The sequence below is a fragment of the Ictidomys tridecemlineatus genome, chromosome X (assembly GCF_052094955.1).
Source record: "Ictidomys tridecemlineatus isolate mIctTri1 chromosome X, mIctTri1.hap1, whole genome shotgun sequence".
In the NCBI taxonomy this organism is placed as follows: domain Eukaryota; kingdom Metazoa; phylum Chordata; class Mammalia; order Rodentia; family Sciuridae; genus Ictidomys; species Ictidomys tridecemlineatus.
The window spans coordinates 77646828-77669487 of NC_135493.1; the positions used below are offsets into that span (position 1 = coordinate 77646828).

General features: G+C 36.5%; 1 protein-coding gene and 1 long non-coding RNA gene across 3 annotated transcripts in view; one reads left to right on the top strand and one right to left on the bottom strand.

Annotated features, from left to right (window-relative positions):
- The window catches only part of LOC120890738 (uncharacterized), a 43839-nt gene extending 41817 nt beyond the window's left edge, over positions 1-2022 (bottom strand). Inside the window, exon 1 of the long non-coding RNA XR_005735140.2 lies at positions 1945-2022. This is a non-coding gene — a long non-coding RNA (uncharacterized LOC120890738). The remainder of the gene's footprint in view (positions 1-1944) is intronic.
- Uprt (uracil phosphoribosyltransferase homolog) lies at positions 2-21698 on the top strand. Of its 2 annotated transcripts, XM_005337489.5 has the most exons (7): positions 4-565; positions 11233-11275; positions 14156-14225; positions 15279-15341; positions 17548-17709; positions 18346-18444; positions 20778-21698. In XM_005337489.5, exons 1-7 carry the CDS (start codon positions 195-197, stop codon positions 20882-20884), a joined length of 915 nt encoding a protein of 304 aa, XP_005337546.1. In that variant the 5' UTR covers positions 4-194; the 3' UTR covers positions 20885-21698. The 2 variants fall into 2 exon arrangements, with proteins under 2 accessions (XP_040137751.1, XP_005337546.1); XM_040281817.2 differs by lacking the exon at positions 15279-15341 and having other exon boundaries at positions 2-565.
- Positions 21699-22660: the final 962 nt, after the last annotated feature.

The window sequence follows — 22660 nt, forward strand, 5'->3', positions numbered from 1 at the left end:
GTCCGGTGTGGGCAGGAGTGAGGCAAAGCTGGTGAAAGGAAACTGTTAGTGGCCTAGAGGTGAGAGGGCAGTCAGGGTTAGGGATTTCCAGAAGGTGGGGGACGACTGGGAGAGCACCGGGCCTCTGCCCCTTCTCCCCGCTCTCCTTTGTTCTTAGAGTTCCGTACTAGCGGGGACAGCCCGGGGCTCGGTGTATGGCCACGGAGTTACAGCGTCCGGACTCCATGCCCTGTCACAACCAGCAAGTAAACTCTGCATCAACCCCATGCCCGGAGCCATTGCGACCTAGCGACCAGAACCCGGATCATGCCGAGGGAAATAGCGCTTCTGTGGCCAAGCTGACTCTCCTCACCGGGCACGCCCATTCTAGCGTGCCGGCTGAGCAGGCTTCTCAGGCCTGCGGCAGCGCCAACCTTAACTCTGAGTGCAACAGTGACAGTGGAGACACACCTCAGGGCGACTCCCTCCTAGGGGATTGCGAACTCTCCAGGCAGATTGGGGCGCAGCTTAAACTACTGCCTATGAACGATCAGATCCGGGAACTGCAAACCATCATCCGGGACAAGTAAGCCCAGAGCGGAAGGGAAAGGGAGGTGGAAGGTCCACGCGGGGTGGGCGGGGTTTGGAAGTAAAACTGGGAAGGGATAGTGTTCTTGAACTTGGCACAACTGGTTTTAGGAGAGTTGGACAGGGCCTTTTCTTTGGAGTGTGTAATGTGTGCCTGTACACGAGGTGACACATTCCTCCAGCCCTTTCCTAGTTCCCGCATTCAACCTGCTTTATGTAGTGACCTTTCAAGTAGCCTCTGGTCTCTTCCGGCCTCTTTGTTTTTCTCAGGGATGACGAATCTCAACCTTTCCAGGCAGTGAACGCCCCTAAGTTATCTGCCCAGTGACTGTACACGTGATAAAATTTATAATCAAGAAATGGTTACTACCTATAGTTATGCATCAACACCAAATAACTCAGGCTCATGAATAGAAGTAAAACAATTTCTCGGAAATTCTATTGTACTCCATTAGCTTTCTGACCCTTCAGTTTTTGCTACGGCAAATATGTCATTTTGTTTTAGGTCTTGGAATTCAGATTTATCTGATCACATGAAAGCTTATCATCCAGCTCTTATCAAGTTAGTTTTATTATAAAGTTTCACAACATAGTTAACAGATCAAAGGGACCTAAAGAAGCCTTTAACCCCTCCTAATCCCACAAACCAATGTAGCCAGAATATAATTCTAAAATGCTATTTGAAATTTTACAAACCCATGTTGTATATGGGTTTTTTCAAAGGTAATAATGCACCATAATGAACTACAGCTGATTTCTTTATTAACAGCATTTTTCCTTTTCCTTTTTTTTTCTTTTGAGTCTTGCTATGTTGCCCAGGGTGGCCTCCAGCTCCTGGGCCTCAGTCTTCTAAATAGCTGGAACTACAGATGCATGCTTGCTGTCACACCAGACTCCAATTAGTAGCACATTAAATGAGTAGCTACAGCATGTCAGAACACCATCTTTTCGGTGGTGGGGGAATGCCTTAGTCTTTTTAAAATCTACTGTGTGTCAGGATACCATAAGGCTGTTCTTTTTAAAATTTTTTAAATATTTACTTTTTAGTTATAGGTGGGCCCAATATCTTAAAAAATTTTTATGTGGTCCTGAGGATGGAACCCAGTGCCTCACGCATGCTAGGCAAGCACTCTACTACAGAGCTACAGCCTCAAGGCTATCTATTCTTAACATACAGCTTTGATTTGGTAACTGCCCTACTCAGTAGCCTTCTTTGGCTTCTCAATGCCTACCAAATAAAGTCCAGGATCCTTGGCTTGACTTTAATACCCCCCACTCCCAGTCCCCACATAGTTTCTAGGAACTATTATGAAACATCTCTGCTTCTGTTTTCTTCTGGAATTCCCTATATCCCCTCCATACATGTTCAGATCTTACCTCTTTTTCAAGGTCAAACCCATTTCCATCCACCTTTGTCTCTGCCAGGAAGCTTTCCTTTTAATCATTCATCCTGGCCTATCTCCCTTGGCCTTTTTAATGTTCCATTGGCCTTCTGTTTTGCATATTGTTACTTGTGCATTGATCTTTTCCTGCCTATGAGGTTTTAAGCCCCTTGAGGGCAAAATTTTTTGTTTTTGAGTTCCAACCATGTCTTTCAAGAAACAGATACTCAATTACTAAAGATTTTTCTAGCTCTTAATATTAAACTATCCTAGTAACTGTTTATAATGAATCAATGGTAAAAACTTCTTATTATGTGACCTAATAGATTAAGTAGTGATCTTAAATGCTTTGCTAAATTAAAACATGTGACACAAAGAAAATAGGATGAAAATTTTTGTTTCTGTAGAACAGGAGTTAACTAACATTGGGTCTTGTGTCCCACTTCACCTGTGGATGAATTTCAGGGATTTAGTCAACCCTAAGAAACTGGCTGGAATATTTTATTTATATGTGCATTTTTAATGGTTGCTTTAAAAACAATATATTTATTGAGACATAACTCATTCACCATACAATTTGAGCATTTGAAGTGCATAGTTTAATGGTTTTAACTATGTTCATGGCTGTGTATCATCATATTCTAAAATTAGTTTTTGAACATTTTCATCACTCCAAAAAGAAACTTCATACCCACTTTCCATTTCCCTTCAATCCCTCCCCAAGCTCTAGACAATTACTGATCTACTCTGTATCTGCTTTGCCTCTTCTATAAATTTCTTTTTAAATTTGTTCTTAACTGATACATAACATAAACATTACACATTAATGGGGTGCCATATAATGTTTAATACACATACATACACACTACATGATGTTTCAATCAGATTAAATATATCTATATATCCAAACATTTGTCATTTCTCTATGGCAAAAACTTTTGAAACCCTTTATTCTAGCTTTTTGAAATGTACAGTATATTACTGTTATTTATGGTCACCCTACAGTGCAATAATAGTATACCAGAGATTCTTGGTCCTATCTAACTTACATTGATCAAATTTTTTCTTATCCCTTCTCCCATCCTATTTTTCCTAGCCTCTGGTAACCACCATTCTATTGTCAATTTCTACAAGATCAATATTTTTTAGATTCTACTTACGAAAAAAGATCATGCAGTACTTCCTATTCGGGACATTTCAAATAAAAGAATCTCTTCTGGGCATGGTGACACATACTTGTAATATCAGCTGCTCTGATGGCTGAGGCAGGAGGATCACAAGATTGTGACTGGCCTGGGTAACTTAGCCAGACTCTGTCTCAGAATTAAAAAATGAAAAAGGCTAAGAATGTAACTCAGTGCTACAGCTCTTGCCTAGCATGTGTGAAGCCCGGGTTTGATCTTGTACACATAGAACACAAAAGGAATCATACTATATGTGATTCTTCTATGACTGTTTTCTTTTAACATAATATTTTCAGGGATCAGCCATGTTCTATCAGTTTATCATTTCTTTTTATATCTGAAGGGTATTCCATTGTATTATATATTGTAGTTTGCTTATTCATTTAACATTTGATGGACATTTGGGTGGTCTTCATTCTTCTGCTATTCTGAAAACTGCTACTATGAGCAGTTGCTTATGTTCCTTTTTTAATAAGGTGAGGATCCTTAGATTTCATTACATTTCAGAGAATCATAGTAATGTAAAGGTCAAGAACCATTACTATTGAGCTGGGAAAGAGCATGACATTCAGCATTTACATATGACAATATCTTTACATACCTGAATATATTTCAAGGTTTTTTTTTATCTTTGTGTTCACTCTCTCCCCCTCCTCCCCCCCACCCCCCTCTGCTGAAGATAGAACTCTGGGCCTCTTACTTGCTAGGCAAATGCTCTACTGCTGAGCTACATCTCCAGCTCACTTGATTGTACTTTATTACAAAAGCTTGGGTTAGATAGTAAATCTGGGTGTAAGTAGAATCTTTTTCTGAGTTTGGAAGGAGACAGCAGGATTCAGAGGATCCTGCAAGATGTTTTAGCATCTCTGTGCTTCAATATATTTTCATTTGTAAATTAAGATTTTGGGTACTACCTCATGGAGCTCCGGGCAGGCTAAAACAAGATACTGTCCATGGACATTTGTTATTATTTGTGAGGAGCTGTGTACATTTAAGGCATTCCAAGCCTTCAAATTTGGATTTGTGTACTTTTCTTATTAAAACAATAAAAGGGGGCTGGGAGTATAGCTCAGTGGCAGAGCACTTGCCTAGCACATGCAAGGCCCTGAATTTGATCCCTAGCACCAAAACAAAAAACAAAAACTAACAAGGCAGTAAAAGGAATTCAACTGCTGATAGAACTCACATTCTTCTTTTGAAAATTACTGAGATTCCTAGATAAATGTTATTATACTTTGCCCTGAATTTGATCCCTAGCACCAAAACAAAAAACAAAAACTAACAAGGCAGTAAAAGGAATTCAACTGCTGATAGAACTCACATTCTTCTTTTGAAAATTACTGAGATTCCTAGATAAATGTTATTATACTTTGATGCAGTGCAGAAAGACCCACTATAATTTTTGATAAGCCGAGGCTTATTTAGACTGGGGACAGTGTTTTTAGATTTGTTTTTGTTAACTGAATCTGTTAACAGAGGATTTCTCCTCTGTCCCTTTTCTTCAAAAAATTGTCATCCCTCACATAAACAAGACCTGTTTCAGCTTCTGTATCAGGCTGAGGGGGTGCTTATGATAAGAAAAGCTATATTTATGTAGGTCTGGTTATGGAAGTTGCCGTTGATTATCATGCCCTGTTCAGGCATGTGAACAGCATATGTGTGCACTATGGAGCCCTCTGATAATAGAAATCGTTGGAGTTCATGTTGTGTTTTTTTATTGTTCCTGATCTTCAGTATCCATCTAGTGAAGGGATTGCTTTATGAGTTGACTTTGGCATGTGAAACAAATTGATCCAGCATGACTGTATGTTGTTATTGTGTGTGTGTGTGTGTGTATGTATGTATATATGTGTGTGTGTGTGTATATATATATATATACACACAACAAAATTGAGAACATTGTAATGATTTAAAATGACTTTTTGTTTTGAAATGTGATATTTGAAACATAATATGTTGGCCATATTATTAAATTTCACAGAAATTATTTTCTCTGTGAGAGTGCAGCAGTCCAAACACCAAATGAGCAGATAATTTACTCAGCCATACATACGTGGGTCACTGGTGAACTAGGTAAAAGAAATGACTCCTTCATTTCCTTGTGTTTTTATTGTTGTTGGAGTTTTTCTTCTCATTGTTGTTGACATGGTTTAAACCACATCTCCTTCCCTTCTTGCCTCCTTTATATACTAAATCAGTACAGTCTGAGTGTACTGTGCTTTTTCCCTTGAAGATAGTTCATGGCATCATATTTAAAGCAGTGCAGTATATTTAAAATTTCGCCTTCCTTGCCCAGTTTTTTGTTTTGTTTTGTTTCCTGGAAAATTATAATAAAGCTGTTTTGTGAGCTGTTGAATATATCCTATGTATATACTTGTCCTAGGAGGGACTTTCATATGTCCTCTACAGGTTGCTTGGATGAGAGTTGAGCAACCTTGAGAGTATTTTAGTCCATGAAATAGCACTAAAGAAGGAGTCCATTCAGCCTTATAAATGTTTTTAGTCACCTGGAGAGGAGACAGTTAACCTCGGGATAGATGAACATTTTTGCAACTCCTTTTTTTTTGGTGTTGTTGTTACTGAGGATTGAACCCAGGGGTTCTTAACCACTGAGCCACATCACCAGCCTTTTTAAAAATATGTTTTATTCAGACAGGGTCTTGCTGAGTTGCTAAGTGCCTTGCTAAGTTGCTGAGACTAGCTTTGAACTCCTGCCTTAGCCTCCAGAGCTTCTGGGATCACAGGCGTGTGCCACCACACCTGGCTTCTCCTATGCTACTCTAATGTGAGTGCAGCCTAATGTGATTTGAGTCATCAAAGTGATATAATATTCTTAACCAAAACATTGTATCAGTATTGCCTGTGGAGTGTTTTTCAAAAATATGAGTAGATGGTCTTCATCCTTAGAGGTTGTTTGAATAGTCTCAGGTGGAATCTGACCCCATGTTCTGGGAGAATAGCCAGTGTCCCCTGTGTGATTTGCCTGGCTTCAGATTTGGGTACAAAGTGGTCCAAGGATTCCACACACTAAACCAAATCAGCCTAGAGAGCCTAGCCTGGCATCATCCCAAGACTGGAGGAATATCAGAACTTTTCCCTTAAATTTGTACAAAACCAAAATGTTCACCAAAGAAAAAACCTGACCTGCAAATTGTTTAAAACATAGACATGTCTTTGGTTTTCATGTGTTTCCCAGGCAAATTTTCTAACTGGCTTTTAGTGCAATATGGAGGAAATCACATCTTTAAGTCATACAGACAGACAACTATTATTGGGCCTATTATAGTAATGTCTCACCAACTAGACTGGTCACTGAGGAGGCAGAAATAGGATCTGGCCTGGTACAGAGGCATTAACATAGCAATCATAATAAGAGGTAATGATGATTTCTCTTGCTTTTCTATCTGATCTTGAATGTTTACATTGAATACTGCTTTGAGGTGCAAATAAATCATTAGTGGCACTCTGTTTTATGAGCTTATTAAGAAAGTTCTAAAGATCTTGGCCTTGATGGCGTGCACCTGGAAGGTAGTAAAAGCTCTATAGATTTGTCCTAGGAGAGGTTTGGTATGGCTTCCACAGATTGCTTGGATGAAAGTTAATCCAGTAGGACTACTATTATTGTGTTGTTGTTTGTGCGTGGGGGGGGCAAGACTAAGAATGTTGTCATGATTTAAAATATTTTTTTTAGTTGTAGATGGACACGATACCTTTGTTTTATTTATTTATTTGTAAGTGGTGCTGAGGATGAAACCCGGTACCTCACATATGCTAGGCACATGTTCCACCACTGAGCCAAAACTCCAGCCCCTAAAATGACTTTTTATTTAACTTTTCACATTGAGTTAGGTTTGTTCTGAGTACTTCTTGTTTTTTTTTTTTTTTTTTTTTGTGTGTGTGTGTGAAAGTGAAGGAAGGAGGAGTAAAAACATTTATAAATCATTTGCATACCATGGCACATGTTTGGGCTATTCTTTATTTTAGTGATTATATAATAGCAGGGGGGTAAAGCTATGTCTTCATAGCGTTCATTAAACATTAACTTACATAATTTTGATTTAAACCTGCCAAAAAAGATTTAATGTTTCATTTCCCTTTAACCTGTTACTTAACAAATAAAAACATGTTAGAGTGAAAACTCTTATTCTTATTTTAATATTTTTACTTTTAAATTCCATTTAATTCTTCCCCCTCAAATTAAGTTGCCAGATAAAATACAGCAAGCCTAGTTAAATTGAATTCAAATAAATAATGAATAACTCATATAAGTGGAACTTAAATATTGCATGGGCTTTATGAAACAGATTTAATTGGGCATCCTGTATTTTTATTTGCTAAGTGCCCAATTCCAGCTTCCCCTGCCCCAAATGCTGCAGACAATCCTTGTGTATGATCTTTCTGGAGAAAGAGTGATACATTTAAACTTGAAATAACACCTAATGCAATGCTGCAAGGATTTGATAAAATTAAATTGTAATGAGTTAGAAGATTTTGCTTGAATCACTTTTGGAAAGAATAAATTCTTATATGCGATGTGCTTATTACATAAACTTTACAAGCCATATTATAAAAACTTCTCCCTCTTCAGAAGGAACATTTTGATTATGTTTTATTGCTTGAAAGGCTCTTTATTTCATTGTTTGCATTGTATATGCATGCCAATTTGATTCTCAGGGAGAGAAATATCTTAAGAATTGGCTACCTTTTAGTAAACTTTCTTTTATTAAAGCAAAATATAAATAAGGGATTTACTCAGGGACTTGGAATCCGAGAACTTCCGGCAAGGAAGAGCCTTGAGATACTTCACCTCTATAAGCCTCACTGCTCCCCTTGCTAAAGTGGTAGTAATAATAGAATCTATCCCTTAAGGGTGTGTGAGGATTAAATAAGATAATGCACCAGAAGTGCTTAATACTTGACTCCAAGGAAACTTTTTTAATAAATGGAGGCTCTGAGAAAGAATGGGGTAATGTAAAGTGTGATGTTAGGTACCTCCTATAATTCATGGACTTTCAAAAAGCTTTATAATTAAGTTGTTGGGAATTTGTGATGTAAATATATTTATACACAATGTATATATATATACACATGTGTGTACATACACACATATGTTGTTATTGATTTTTGTGAAAAAAAATGGTGGGAGATTTGTCAGGTTTATTCTGAATAGATAGAAAACCCAGAGTAGAGTGATTAAATGGAAGTTTCTGTTACAAGAATCAAAGTGATAATCATCCCAGGAAAAGATGTCCTCCAACAGTCTAGAGAGCCCATCCGGTGGTAATGATGTGGTAGTGGTAGTGGTAGTGGTAGTAGTGAGCTTATTAAGAAAAAGGAAGAGGCTCTTTACTTGAAGTCTTAATTTTTTTAATGTTATAAAAATTCCGTCCATATTTCTGTATCTTATGGATGATACATAAATATCCAGCCTTTTAAAGGAAAGGTTGTTTGAACTGTTAAGAGGTTTCATCTTGGTTTATATTTGCTATGAGATATATATGTTTTAAAATACACATGATTGCTGTATTCTCTCTGGACATTTTAAAGTGCTTTATAGACAAGTCTTACATAATAAGCAGGGAAGATGCAGGTTTATCCAGTCCACATTAAAATGAGGATTTGGTTTCCAGTATGAAACTTGTTCTTTGATTGTTTCTATGCAAAGTTCACTTTTTAAAATTTCTGCTTTGGGCTTTCATCTTGTTGCTTAAGGTTTGTGACATATTTGTGTTGGGGGAGGTGTCAAGAAAAGTGTATTTTCAGGTATGATTAGGTCTCCATTGTTAAACCTGTCTGGGGTTTGCATAGTTTAAAAGATGCTCAGTTTAAGATTAATTAGATTTCCATGCATTGAAATATGAATGCTTGAATATGATTATTTAAATAGGCAATATTTGATTATTTAGATAGATATTTTAGATTTTTTCCAGGGATGTGTTTCTGTGTGCTTTTGCTTTGTGATGATTTTGCATTAGATCTTTGAGGGGCACTCTTATCAGATAGAAGATGATTGTTGTTTTCCAAAGCTTTGTTTCCAGTAGGAGGGATTTGTTTTAAATGGTTTTAAGACAAAATAATTATGATTTAAAACAAAGTGTATGGAATGAATAAGAATGAGGGTCTGGTTTACATTAAAACATCTTCACTAACAAATAATTTTACCCAGTGTTGAACCTAAAGCAGGGTCTCAGAAAATATGTGCAGGTTGATTGATCCAACAAGTCAATATCTGCTTTATGATACTCTAGTCTCAACAATGTTAAGGATTAAATGTGATATCAAATGCTACTATGATTTTTTTAAAAAATAATTACCTTATTTTATTCAAGCTTGAATCTCAAAATTAATTTAAAGTAAACAGTATGAGTCTGAAGTCTGCCTTTGAAAGGACAGGAGGAAGATTAGTAATTACTGTTTGTAGTGGGGTAACTTGGAGCAATGAATGGTTTACTTGTAGGCCAAATAATTGTCAGGAGGTGTAACAGTTCATATTAGGTTTCATGATGTATACCATCATACAAAAGTTATCAGGTGAGGCTTATTTTTTTTTTTGATGATCTGAAAGATGTTAAAGTGTCTGATTCCAAAATAAAATAACAAATTTGGGCAGATCTGATCACTTAAGCTAGTATAACTTTTCTGTGTAATATATAGATGTGTAACTTAAGAAACATAATACAATTTCAGTGTGTTCTAAAGATATAGCACAGCATATTTCATTAAGGCAAATCCAGATTTTTCTTCCCTTTTGAAAAATTCAATTCAGGCTGCCTAGACAAGTTTGTATAGGTCTCACAGAACAGTAGGCTTCAGTATTTTTATACAGTTTACTGCTTTTTCCTTCCTTGACAAGCATGTTGTGAAGATTAATTATAGAAATGAAAGGTGCTGGTGAATAGTGTAGTCTCATTTGAAAGCCACAGCACACAAAATGGTGTCTGTTTTAAATGGGTTCTCTGTATAGGGGTGTGTGTGTGTGTGTGTGTGTGTGTGTGTGTGTGTGTGTGTGTGTGTAGAGTTTTCTGAATTTAGGGAATATTTGTACATAAAGAATACAGATCTATATTCTTGCTATTGCTCAATTACAGTCCATATTTTAGAGAGTTAATATTTGTAATGTGATATAATTGTGGCTATTCTAAACCTAATACCATTTGTATCAGTGATATTTCATTGCTTTCCTACATCAGAAAAAGTGAATGCAGCTTGAAAAAAATGGTGATTAATGATATACTGAGATAATATGTGCTTGCAGTATACCATTTTGATGTTGTGTTGGGGAAAATTTTAGGTATTCTTTAGATAGGTCGGTAGGGATTTTTAGACACTTAAGGTATAAATCAGTGCATTCAGAACTTACATGGAAGAATGTGGAGGAATATTAATAGATTTTTACACATGGAAAGAACATCAATCATTTCCTTTTTGGATAGTAAACAGCTTGTGGGTAGATAATCCTGGATTATTAGTACTTGAGTGTCTCAGGATATAAAGGGAGTGTATATAAAAATGGCAAAAAGATCTTGTGTATGAAAAACTTGTTAAAAATTATCTGAGAAAAAGGCCTTGGAAATTGGGTTACACATTCTTGAAAGAGGTGGCAAAAATAGATTTATTTGTCTGTACCATTATAATTCCAAAATGGATTAGAGATAAAGTGGATAGGTCATTTATCTCAATAATATAGGGCATAGATCAAGGTGACTTAAGGGGGAGCGTTGGGAGAACTTGGTTTTCTTACTGCAAAATTTCCTTGTTTAAGCTTTGGTCTTGTTGCCATGTTCTAGAGGGAACTTTGTTCATCTCCTGATTGAATAATATGCACTTGGGTAGTTCAGTGGGGGACTGCATGATCTTTTCAATTCATATCTTTTATATTGATATCAAATAAGCATTTTCAATAATATTTTTCAAGTCATCCCATTTTGGTGTCAGTATACTAGTAAAAAAATATCTTGCTTTAGTAATAGTTTGTATGCATAAGCATTTAAGCTTTTAGTATGTAATAGGTCTCTTAATACCAGTATAACTATATGTATTAAGCAAATATTTTACCTTAAAGCTCTAATTTAGACTAAAACTTGTACTATTTTTTTTAGGACAGCCAGTAGAGGGGACTTCATGTTTTCTGCGGATCGTTTGGTAGGTGGAGGCTTTCCATTTTCATTTCATTGTTGAACCTAGTGATATACTCATGGTAGGCTAGGGGGCTTTTTGTTCTGAGCATTCTGGGGGTGAGATAGATTGAAAGAGGTAACCATCATCTTGCTAGGCTTCTGAAGTGTTCTTCCCACGAATGCATTAAAGTTCTGCCTCAGTCCCTTTCACCTCAAAGCATTGCCCATGAACTCATTCCCTGTTCAGGTACTCAGGTACTACTGCCTCTCAAATGGAATTTGGTAATTTGGTGCTCAGCAACTCTTAATTGCCTCATCTTAGATCAATGAAGTAAAGTATATTTGAGGAAAACCAAAGATGTAAAGAGAACTAGTGAGTGATGTCCATCTAACACACAAAAACTAATACATTCTTTTGTAGTTTACATGGGAGCAGGGCTGTGTTTATTTTGTCTCTGTTCTTTACTATCCTCACATGTGATATACTAAGTTGAACTCTCTTCACTTTCCTCGGGGTCTTCTTATTAAGGTTTGGCCAAGCCCAATTCTGTTTAGCTCGAGTCATCAGGAAGAATCTCAGCTCAAATTGTTTAGTTTTGAAAGTAACCACTGTTTTCTATTTGTATGTATATATATCAGTGTACTCAGTGTTTGGAATGAAGTTGACCCTTTTCCTCTCTAGTTATTAATCGTCATCATTCATGAATATATGCTGGACTCATGTGAATCAGACACTGTGCTAGGTTGTGTTGGGAAGGAGGAAATATAGCAACCAGGAATATATGCATAGCTCCTGATCTTGTGGAGTTCACAATCTTAATACTGTTGTCAGTTTGTAGTTTGGGAAAGAAAGAAATGTGGCTTAGTAACCTTGCAGTTATAATCAAATAGAAGAAAGTAGATTATTAATGGAAATGCGAGGGGGAAAAAAACATGAAACTTTTCATTTAGATTTTCCCTAGAGAGTTTATTCCAAAAGAATGTAGATAGTTCCTATTTTGCTTTTGGTTTTAAATATTCTTGGTTTAGAAACTAATTCTACATAAAATTATTTGTGCTTTCAAGGGCAGTAATAACCCTTGGATAGAACCAAGATAAATGTGGGTGACATTTCTGGGGCAATAGATCATGTTTTTTGTTTTTGTTTTTGCTTTTGGTTTTATCTAACCAAAAGAATAGATTCAAAAAGGAAGAAAATTATGTTTTAATGGCCACTTGGAGAGAAGAGTGATCTTCATGTTCACTGATAGAAATTATTCCTCTTTTTTCTGTTTTCCTTGGGCTCTTTTTTCTTTTCTTCCTTTTTTTTTCTTTTTGCGAGAGGACCTTGCTCTGTAGCCCAGGCTGGCTTCAAACTCCTGGGCTCAAGCAGTCCTCCTATCTCAGCCTTCTAAGTAGGTGGAACTAAAGGCATGCATCACCATACCAGGCACACATGCACTTTTGTATAGGAAGTAGGAATTAAGTTCATGGCTATTATAAAGTGCTTTCCTGAAATAACAGGTATTACATTCTAACCAAATGAGATAATAAGAACCTATGACATAATTCACCTGGGGGGATGGTGATTTGGACCTCTGTTCTTTGCACTTGGCTTTGAAGGATCCCATATGTGGTGGGGGAGGGTCTGTTGTGATTGTGGTGGGAACTGTAGCTGTTTAGGATTCTATAGTTGAGGATTTCTAATATCTCATCTCCTTATAGTGGACATTAAGTCTGTCCTGCATTTGTAAGGGTTGACTTCCCTGGCCCTCAGATCCTGGAGTTTTTAATATTTTATTTATTTATGTTGGGGTGCTGGGTATTGACAGGGCCTTGCATATGCTAAGCATACAATCTACTGCTGAGATATACTCCCAGACTCTCTATATTTTAGTCACCCTTCTTCTGATTTTAGATAAGATTCGTACACACTAATTTCTATCCCAGGGTGGCAGGGGATGGGGCAGGAGACGGGACTCTTTAGACTAGTGTTACTAGGAGGAGGTGGTCTAAGGTCTTCTTCAAAGAATCCTCTGTAATGTGCTCATAAGAATCATAAATCTCCACAAAAAGTGGTGGCTAGAGGTGAGTGTGAACATGTGCACAGTGTTCATGAAGTTTTTGGACCCTCTCTCTGATTCTGCAGGCTGACAAAGTGCTGGGTCGTTTAGAATTGATCATTTTAATGGCAGCAGGGTGTTATGTTGTGATAACAGAGCATGGAGCCTGATGCTTCACCCTGCTGTTCCTGATTCTTAATCAGTAATGTAATATTGATTGGAGAAAATGTGCTTTGTAGGCTCAACTCTGCCTTTGTTATAATAGGCTTTGGTTGATCATGGGAATAGCATGCCTGGTTTAGTTTTCCTCTGTATCACACATTATGACTCTTGTAAACCTTTTCAATATCTGAGAAACCCCCAAGACATTCTATTGGATCCTCCTTCAGACTCAGCAGATGGAATCAGCCTGTCCACTCATTTATTTCAAACTCACAAGAACTTTAAGGCATTATTTCCATTATGGTGAACCTTTGTTTAAAAATGATCCAGCTTAACAGTTTGAAAAGTACTGAACAAGGCAGAGAAGGTTCCAGTGGGCACTATTTCTAAAGTAACCAGGGTGACTGTCATGACTCTTGTCACTTACTGGAGTTTTGCATCTCTCAGGGCCTGGACTGATTGATTAAGAACCAGAAGGTGTATTGGAGCCCTTTGGTGGCAGTCATGTGCCCACTGGAGGTTAAATACCTAGCAGCAAGCAGCCTGGCATTTAGATCTATTCTGTCTCTAATACATCATGGGGGCACCCTTCCTATCTACATAAAAACTAAATCCTTGCCTAGTGTGCTACTGACTCTGCCTACTGTCAGCAGGAGATTCTCAGCAGGTTCTTTCAACTTATTCTTCCTTTGACTCTCTAGATCAGACTTGTTGTGGAAGAGGGATTGAATCAGCTGCCATATAAAGAATGCATGGTGACCACGCCAACAGGTAACCAGACCATTACTCTCAAATTTTCCTCATAAAAATTTTGAGCTAGATTGGGGGAAAATGGAAGGCAAGCAGTTTGAGTAAAATCAGTATGCAAAATGAGACATCTACGTGGAATTGTTCTTTTAAACATCTTTAAAGAACTCCAAGACATTTAGTAAAGAAATTTTTTTAGGTGACTTTTTGTTAGTGGCTTGCTTGTCAATTCAAATAAAAGGTTAATAAATATTCTTCAGCATACATGATTGCCTCTGATGATGGGTCATTGGGACCAGATTTAGGAATTGCTGGCAGCTTATCTTCACCTCTGTTGAGAAGCTGCTGGTGTTAACAAATGGGGAAGCTGGTTTGGCATTGAAACTCCAGGTTTAAAAAAAGATGAGAAGCAAAAAAGAAAAAAAGAAAAATGATGAGAATTGGAGAAATTACCTTGTTCTAATAGGAAATAGCCAAAGATCCTTTTTTCAGGATTTGAAATTACACTTTGGTTCTATAATAGATAATAGAAAACTGTTCTATTTGAAGGGTTGACTTTATGGAAAATTGGGGGTTGAGCTTATTGCATCATAATTGACATAAATTCAGGAGCAGACCAAGGGTTGAGTAGCTTGATAACTACTCCAGCCTCTTCTGCTTTTAAGGCAGAATGGAGGCTCATAAAAAGAGATGGAATAAGGAGCCTTCTGCCATGGCTCTCAGTGGGATCCCAGTTTGAATTGATGGGGTACATAGTATTCTCAGAGTGTAGTGATTCTTCTTTGAATTCAATTTGAGGAACGTGTATGTGAATATCATGCTATAATAAGTTCTATTCCCATTTGATGAAGTCTGCCTCTCCCAATTATCACCACAGGTTTTATATGAGGAATTAAGAAATAACTATGAAAAATCATGACTCATCTCATTACTTTCACAGGGAACTTAAGGCATTATACAATGGGTCTGGATAAGGATTACTTTGTACCCATCTGCTTTAAACCATAGGTACTTTTATAGAATAAGTAGGTTTTTCCATTGATGAAAGATAAATTCTTTGGTTTTATATCCCAACAGGGTACAAGTATGAAGGAGTGAAATTTGAGAAGGGAAATTGTGGGGTCAGCATAATGAGAAGTGGTAGGTTTGCATGTATGTGATTTTATCTCTTGCATGCATAGAAATGGCTGCTGTTTTCCAGGAGACATGTGAGTTTGTCTGTCATAATTGTGGCCTGCCTTCCCTTAAATCTTACCACCTGTGTTGTCTATTTTCCTGCTGTCTTGAAGTCGTGACCTATGTCCTGCTAAGTTTGGCTAACTTTAACTGCAGAACATCTTCTCAAGTGGCCTGCTCCCATGGACAAACCAGCTTTCAAAAAGATTCAGGGGAGGATGGGAGGACAGGACGATGTGATGCTGCTGTCTTGAGGAGAACAGGGCAGTTTAAATACTGAAGGAATGTGACATAAATTTAGGCTTGAACAACTTGAATACCTGGCCAGAGAAAATATTTGTTCAGTTTTCTGTTGCAGGGAACAGTACTACTCTGCTAAGAGCGGGACTTATTTAGTATTTTTTTTTAATTTTATATTGATGGCTATGTGACTGCGTAGACAAAAGCAACCATCATTAGCTCTAGGATTCCCATTTGCTGGTTGTATTGTGTCTGAGTCTCTCTAAACCAACCTTTGCACAGCAAAATTGCATGCCTATAACTAGAACCTATATCTGTTATGTGGAATTTTTTTTCCATTCAGCAAGCATAATTTTTTGCACAAAATTAATTTTCTTTTCTTTTTTCTTTTTCTTTCTTTTTTTTTGGCAAAAGTGGTAGAAGTCCCACTTGCTTGTGTTGAAAACAGTTGAATTTTTTTTTGGGGGGAGGTACTTGGGATTTAACCCAGGGGCCCTTTACCACTGAGCTACTTCCCCAGCCATTTTTGTTTTTCAAGATAGGGTCTCACTAAGTTGTTTAGGGCCTTCCTAAGTTGCTTGGGCTGGCTTCACACTTACAATCCTCCTATCTCATTCTCCTAAGCCACTAGGATTACAGGCATGGGCCACCCTGTCTGGCACAGATGGATTTTTTTAAATGTTTATTTTTTAGGTATAGATGGACACAACACAATGCCTTTATTTTTATTTTTTTTAATGTGGTGCTGAGGATCAAACCCGGGTCCCGCCCATGCTAGGCGAGCTCTCTACCGCTGAGCCACAATCCCAGCGCACATATGGATTTTTTTAACATAAAAATTGACTTTGCTGCTGGGTGCTCCACTGCACCCTCCTGTAATCCCAGCGGCTTGGAGGATGAGGCAGCAAGATCATGAGACCCTGTCTCTAAATAAAATACAAAATAGGGCTGAGGATGTGACTCAGTGTTTGAGTGCCTCTGAGTTCAAAACCCAGTACCCAAAGAAAAAAAAGATTGACTTTTCTCCTCTGGCTGTAAAGTTGAGTTTGTGAACAATTGAATACCTTCAGTAAAACAGGCATGTGAAGCTCCCTTTGTAAAGAAGGTATCTCTTAAGCAATGTTATCATTCTCAGGACAATATATTCATCTTTTTTAATGGGTGAAGACAATGGATACAGTTTCTTTTGTTTCAATCCAACTCCTTCCCTAAAGGCATAAGTATGATGCTTGAACCCCTAAAGAGCACCAGATAATTTAAGGTGATATGGACAGAATTGTTGGGTTTTTTTTTTTTTTTTTTTTTTTTTTTGGTGTGGATGCATGTGCTGAGGATTGAACCCAGGGTTTCCAAATGCTAAGCATCCACTGTATCCTCATCTCCAACAAAATTGCTTTTAGCCTTAATAGCCACCTGTTGATTTTCATGTATATCTTAGGAAGAAACTGGTTTTTTGTTTGTTTGTTTGTTTTTTTGTACCAGGGATTAAACTTGGGCACTCGCCCACTGAGCTACATCCTTAGCCTTATTTTGCATTTTATTTGGAGACAAGGTCTCATGAGTTCTTTTTACTGAGGCTGGCTTTGAACTCAGGATCTTCCTGTTTCAGCCTCCCGACCTGCTGGGATCATAGGTGTGTGCCACTGTGCCCGGCAAGAAACTGGTTTTATGTTTCCACTAGTGATATAAAGTTTCCTCTTAAATTTAAATGAAAACAGTTAATTTTAAGAAAAAAATAGTACTGGTAGAATTCTGATATGGCCTAAAATCTCAAAGATTATAAGAGAATGACTATTTTGTCAAACACTTCCTTAAAGGAATTCACACTCAAAAATAGCTCATATACTCTGCTTTAGCCTATTCTTGGACTTTGACCCTCTCCCCAAATATTTTTTCCTTTTCCTTGTTTTTATTTATTTCTTTCTTCAAGGTGAGGCAATGGAACAAGGTTTACGAGACTGCTGTCGATCCATACGAATTGGAAAGATCCTGATTCAGAGCGATGAGGAGACACAAAGAGCCAAAGTATATTATGCCAAGTTCCCTCCAGACATCTATCGGAGAAAAGTCCTTCTGATGTATCCAATTCTCAGTGAGTGGCTTGAATTTAATTTGTAAGCTTTTGTGAGGATTTAAATTTCACCTTAGTGTTTCTCTCCTAGGTACCCTAATACAAAAAGCTCAAATAGATTCTAAATGTATATTTTTCTCAGTTCGATTTGTAGTTGCTCTGGGAAGTTCACTAGGGAATTTTCATCGTGCAATAAGGAAATGTACATTAGTCAAACTTTATTAGTTGTAAGGAGCTTCTGTCTTGAAATAAACGCATTGAAGCTAATGACCTAATGAGGCAAAATATATAGAACAGATAGTATATTGAAACATGTTTCCTCTCTAGCCTAATGAATACAGCAGTGATTTTTTTGTTTTCTCTAGGAGGTAATATTTTTTCTGTTATTCTGTTCTCTTTACATGGTCTTCCATGCAGGTGAGTGGGCATATGTTAGATTTGGTAACTCAAGTACTAAATGAATTTAGGGATTTTAGGTATTTAAGAACTTTATGTGTCATGTCCATTATTGAAAATAACACTGATAAAGAATAAGCACCTTTAAATGAATCTTTGCCTAATGATCTCATATATTAGATTGCTATGTTGCTCTTACTTCAAAAACATTTTTTAAAAAAGTTAATGTTGCTAATATATTTTGTTGCCTTTTGATTTCAGGTACGGGAAATACTGTGATTGAAGCTGTAAAAGTTCTCATAGAACATGGAGTTCAACCCAGTGTTATTATCCTACTCAGTCTCTTCTCTACTCCTCATGGTAAGTTCAGCAAGAGGTAGTAACTGGAGTTCTCATGTAATCATGAGATGGATATGTGTGCATCTTTCTTGCCTCTCATTCTGAGAGAAAGTTTAGTTTCCTCCATATTAAATTTAAATCTAATTTTGGTAGTTGTAATTTTTGTCTGTCATCTCCGAGCTTAGTGATAATATTTTACAACCATTTTTTGAGATGGAGCCTCACTATGTTGACTAGGCACAAGTGTTCTTCCTGAGGTGTGGGGCTCCAGGCACCCACCACCATGCCCAACTTATTTTACATTATTCTGATGTTCAAATTCATATGGAGAAGTATGAACTAACGACATGCAAAAGAATTTCAGTTATTTTCCTTGTGGCCCTGATTGGGTAGAGCCTGCAGATGGCTGAAAGGTCCTTGTTTCCTCTGGCTCCCCATTGGAGACTGAGAACAGCTTTAAGACACAAGAAATTTGAGATTCTATCTCGTCCTCTGCCCTTATTGAAGTAAGTTTTGCAGTGTGTAGAAAAGAGCAGAAGTTTTTAAAGTTAGACTTCTATTCAAGGGGTGGATGAGAAAACTCTGTTCTTCATTTCCTGTGAGAGATGTGCCTAGTTTAAGACTTTAGCTTTTTCACCATACAATCTAGGACAAATGGTAATGTGTTCTAAGAAAATAGTCATAAATACACATAGGAATTTAGTTTCTAGGATATGCATTATAAGTTTACTTACTAGGAAAAATTTTCAAAATATATAAATGACTAACAAGGAAATGGATAAACAAATAATACATACTCAGAGAATATAATATAGAAATATCAAATCATGTTTTTGTAAAATATTTAATGACATAAAAATATAGGCAGTAAATGTAAAAAAAAAGTATAATCAGTAATAGCATTAGAATACCATGGAATGTTATCACCAAATTTAGAGATGACCAATACAAATTATGAATATTTTAACTACCAAATTCAGACTTTAATTTAACATAACACCTAATAAATCTTTTCTCAGCATCAGAGGCTAGGCAGATACATAATAATATTTCAATTTTGGTTTAAAAGTAAATGCACACTATCAGTAGTGGTTATTTTATGATGGAGAAATTCTGAGTGATTTTCATTTTATTTTCAAGTTATTTGAGGAACTTTTGAAGTGTTCTACAATGAATTTATATTTGCTTCATAATTGAAAAGAAAGAGAAATAGAAGGCTCCTCTAGTCCAGGTGTTTCCTTATTTCTAAATGTTCTATGTCTCAACCAACCATAGAGAAGCTACAGGGTAACTGGTTAGGAAAGCTACTTTTCTGTAGGCTATTGTATAAAAATTGTGGCCTTTTTGATTACTTTGTTGTTTTGTAACCAAAAATTACCTGTAATTTAAACATTGATGGTGATGGAGGGTGATTTGCTTGATCATTATTATATGTAACACTGGTGGCATTGACAACATTGAGATAATTCAGTAAAATGCACCTTTGCAAATAGAAAGGTATTCTCTTTTGTTCCAATAGTATTTATTAGAATAGGCGTACTATTCTGTTGCATTATAGCTGAAAAAGTCCCATTCTGTGACAGGTTTGCCATACCAATTTAGATTGACTAGGTTCCAACCAATTTTAATTCCCTGCCTATCCCCTTTCTCCAAAGCTTAAGTCATTACTTCTAAAAAAAAAAAAAAAGAAAGAAAAAAAAAAGAAAACTGTCTTGCTCTGACACACAAAGAAGTCTTTGTACTTGTTTCACAAGTACTTGTTTTCTCAGTTGGGAAACCTTCATTTTATGTGTGATCCTCTTTTTAGAAAGGACTGTAATCACTCTATGCCAGCCACCTTTAAAATAAAACAACTGATCACTATGGCACACACCTGTAATCCCAGCAGTTTGGGAGGCTGAGGTAGGAGGATTGTGAGTTCAAAGCCAGCCTCAGCAACTCAGCAAGATCTTGTCTGTAGATAAAATATTTAAAGAGGGCTGGGGATGTTGCTCAGTGGTTAAGCACCCCTGGGTTCAATCCTGTGTACCAAAAAATAAAAAATAAACAAAAAACTCTTCAGGGGAACAGTTACTATAACTGAATAACTCTTTTTCAAATCTTGGATATAAACCATTTGATCCTAAAGATGTATTAGTGAGAGGGCAAGGTCATAGTGTGACTACTATCATATTTTAAATATCAGATATTACATAAATGAAGAGATAAGCCACATCTGACTAGGAATCAAAAGGCCATTGCTCTCTATCTTCTGTCAATATTAGATTTAGTGACAATAACTATAAAATTCCTGAATTCCAACTAGCCCTACCCAAAATTCCTGCCCTAACAATTTTTTTTTTAATTTTTTGAAGGTGCCAAATCAATCATTCAAGAATTTCCAGAGATCACAATTTTAACTACTGAAGTTCATCCTGTTGCACCTACACATTTTGGACAGAAATACTTTGGAACAGACTAAGTTACTGAAGGAAAATGAAATATCTTGTGTAATATTACAGTTATGTTTTGATTTTCTGTTTGTTTTACTTTGCTTAAGGACTGGTGGAAAAATAAACATTAAAAATCCTTTGTAACTTTGGAAGTGGGTATAGTGAAAAGGAAATATTTGAGTTTTATTAATTTTATTTGGTTATTTCTTAACAGCTGATACCAAATTTAATAATGAAGCACATGCACAGCCCTTAGAAAAGATGGAAATTTTAATAGCATGCTAGTGAAAATTGTTGAACCTTCATTGCATAGAAATTGTTCCCTAATTTATGAACCTCTTAGTATGAAGGTTGCTCACAGCCACAAATGAAACCTCAATGAGAGTCAGTTCTTTGGCCCACTAGAGTTTGGATTTCACTTAGTGTGCTTTTAGCTCTAGGGAGGTTTCATGTTATGTGGCTGTTGTAACCTTCTACTCTTCCTAGTACTATACATGCTGGTAACTTGGACAGGAGAGAAAAAGAATGCCTCCTGAAATATTATATTTCCATTAATATCCTCATTTAAATGGTAGACACAGGATGTACAGTTAATTCTTCAGTAAAGCCATTATGTTGCTCATGGGTCACTGCCCAAACTGTGCATGGTTGATAGGTGCCTTGCCAAGATGTTATATGGTGAAGAAGATGGTTGGGCATTTTTAGTACCTGGAACTGTAACATTAATTTTCACAGGCTGAACCAGGAATGTCTGGATGCCAACAAGGGAGAGCTAAGGTATGATTAATGCCACCAATCCTCTAGAAAGGAATTAGTGGCAGCTATTCTAAGGAGTGAGGAAAAGGGAAGATTGTTGCTGGATTTTATAGCCAATAAGTAAATCAAAGTAGATCATTTTTAATTTGCATATTTCTATTAGAGGCCTTTGATTGGATAATTAGTTATTTTGCATGTTTGTCAACTGTAGATGTTATGAAATGGAAAAGAAAAACATATGCTCTTTAAAAAATTCCTAAGATTTTTTTGTGTTAATATTTAAATTTTAGTGAAGGAAAAACCATTTTAAAAATCAGTCTTTGTGTTCTAAAATCTGCTTGTAAAACCATAATCCCATTTTACATTGATATTAAAAAAAATTAACAGTGGTGACTGGCTGACTACTTGATTAATTCTAATTTCCTGGTCCTCTATTGTGGGCCTCTGTTCAAAAGCACTGAAAAGAGCAAAAGGCAGTGTCTTGGAAAGAACTGAAGCTGAGGAAAGTCCGCAAAGATTAGAGGGGAGGAAAGAAAACTGGTATATGATGGATTACACTTTACCTTTGCAATCTAGAACACTAAAACTTTACTATATTTTCCTTTTATTTTTGAAGATTGCCACATGATAAACAGATTAATACATTACTCATGTTACCATTCTCATAGGGCAAATGTTATTTTCAGGTTATCATTGAAATTCTCATCTATATTTGTCAGTCAAGTATTTTGATACAATGTGGATTTTGTTCACTCCTGATCAGCAGAAGCTGTACTGAAGCTCATCAAAGTCAAAATTATCTCAGGAAAGATATGACCCAGCAACAGATTTGCTAGAGATTATTGCATTAAATTAGATGGACTACCATGACACTTGGCTCCATCTTTACTTTTAACCTATTTGGGTTTACATTTAATCTGGGTTTCTTATAAGCAGTCTAAATTTGGTCTTGCTTTTTAAAAATTAAATGTGACAGTCTCTGACTTTTAATTTGGATATTTACACCATTCATTTATTTATTTTTTATTCTAAATTGTTATATATTACAG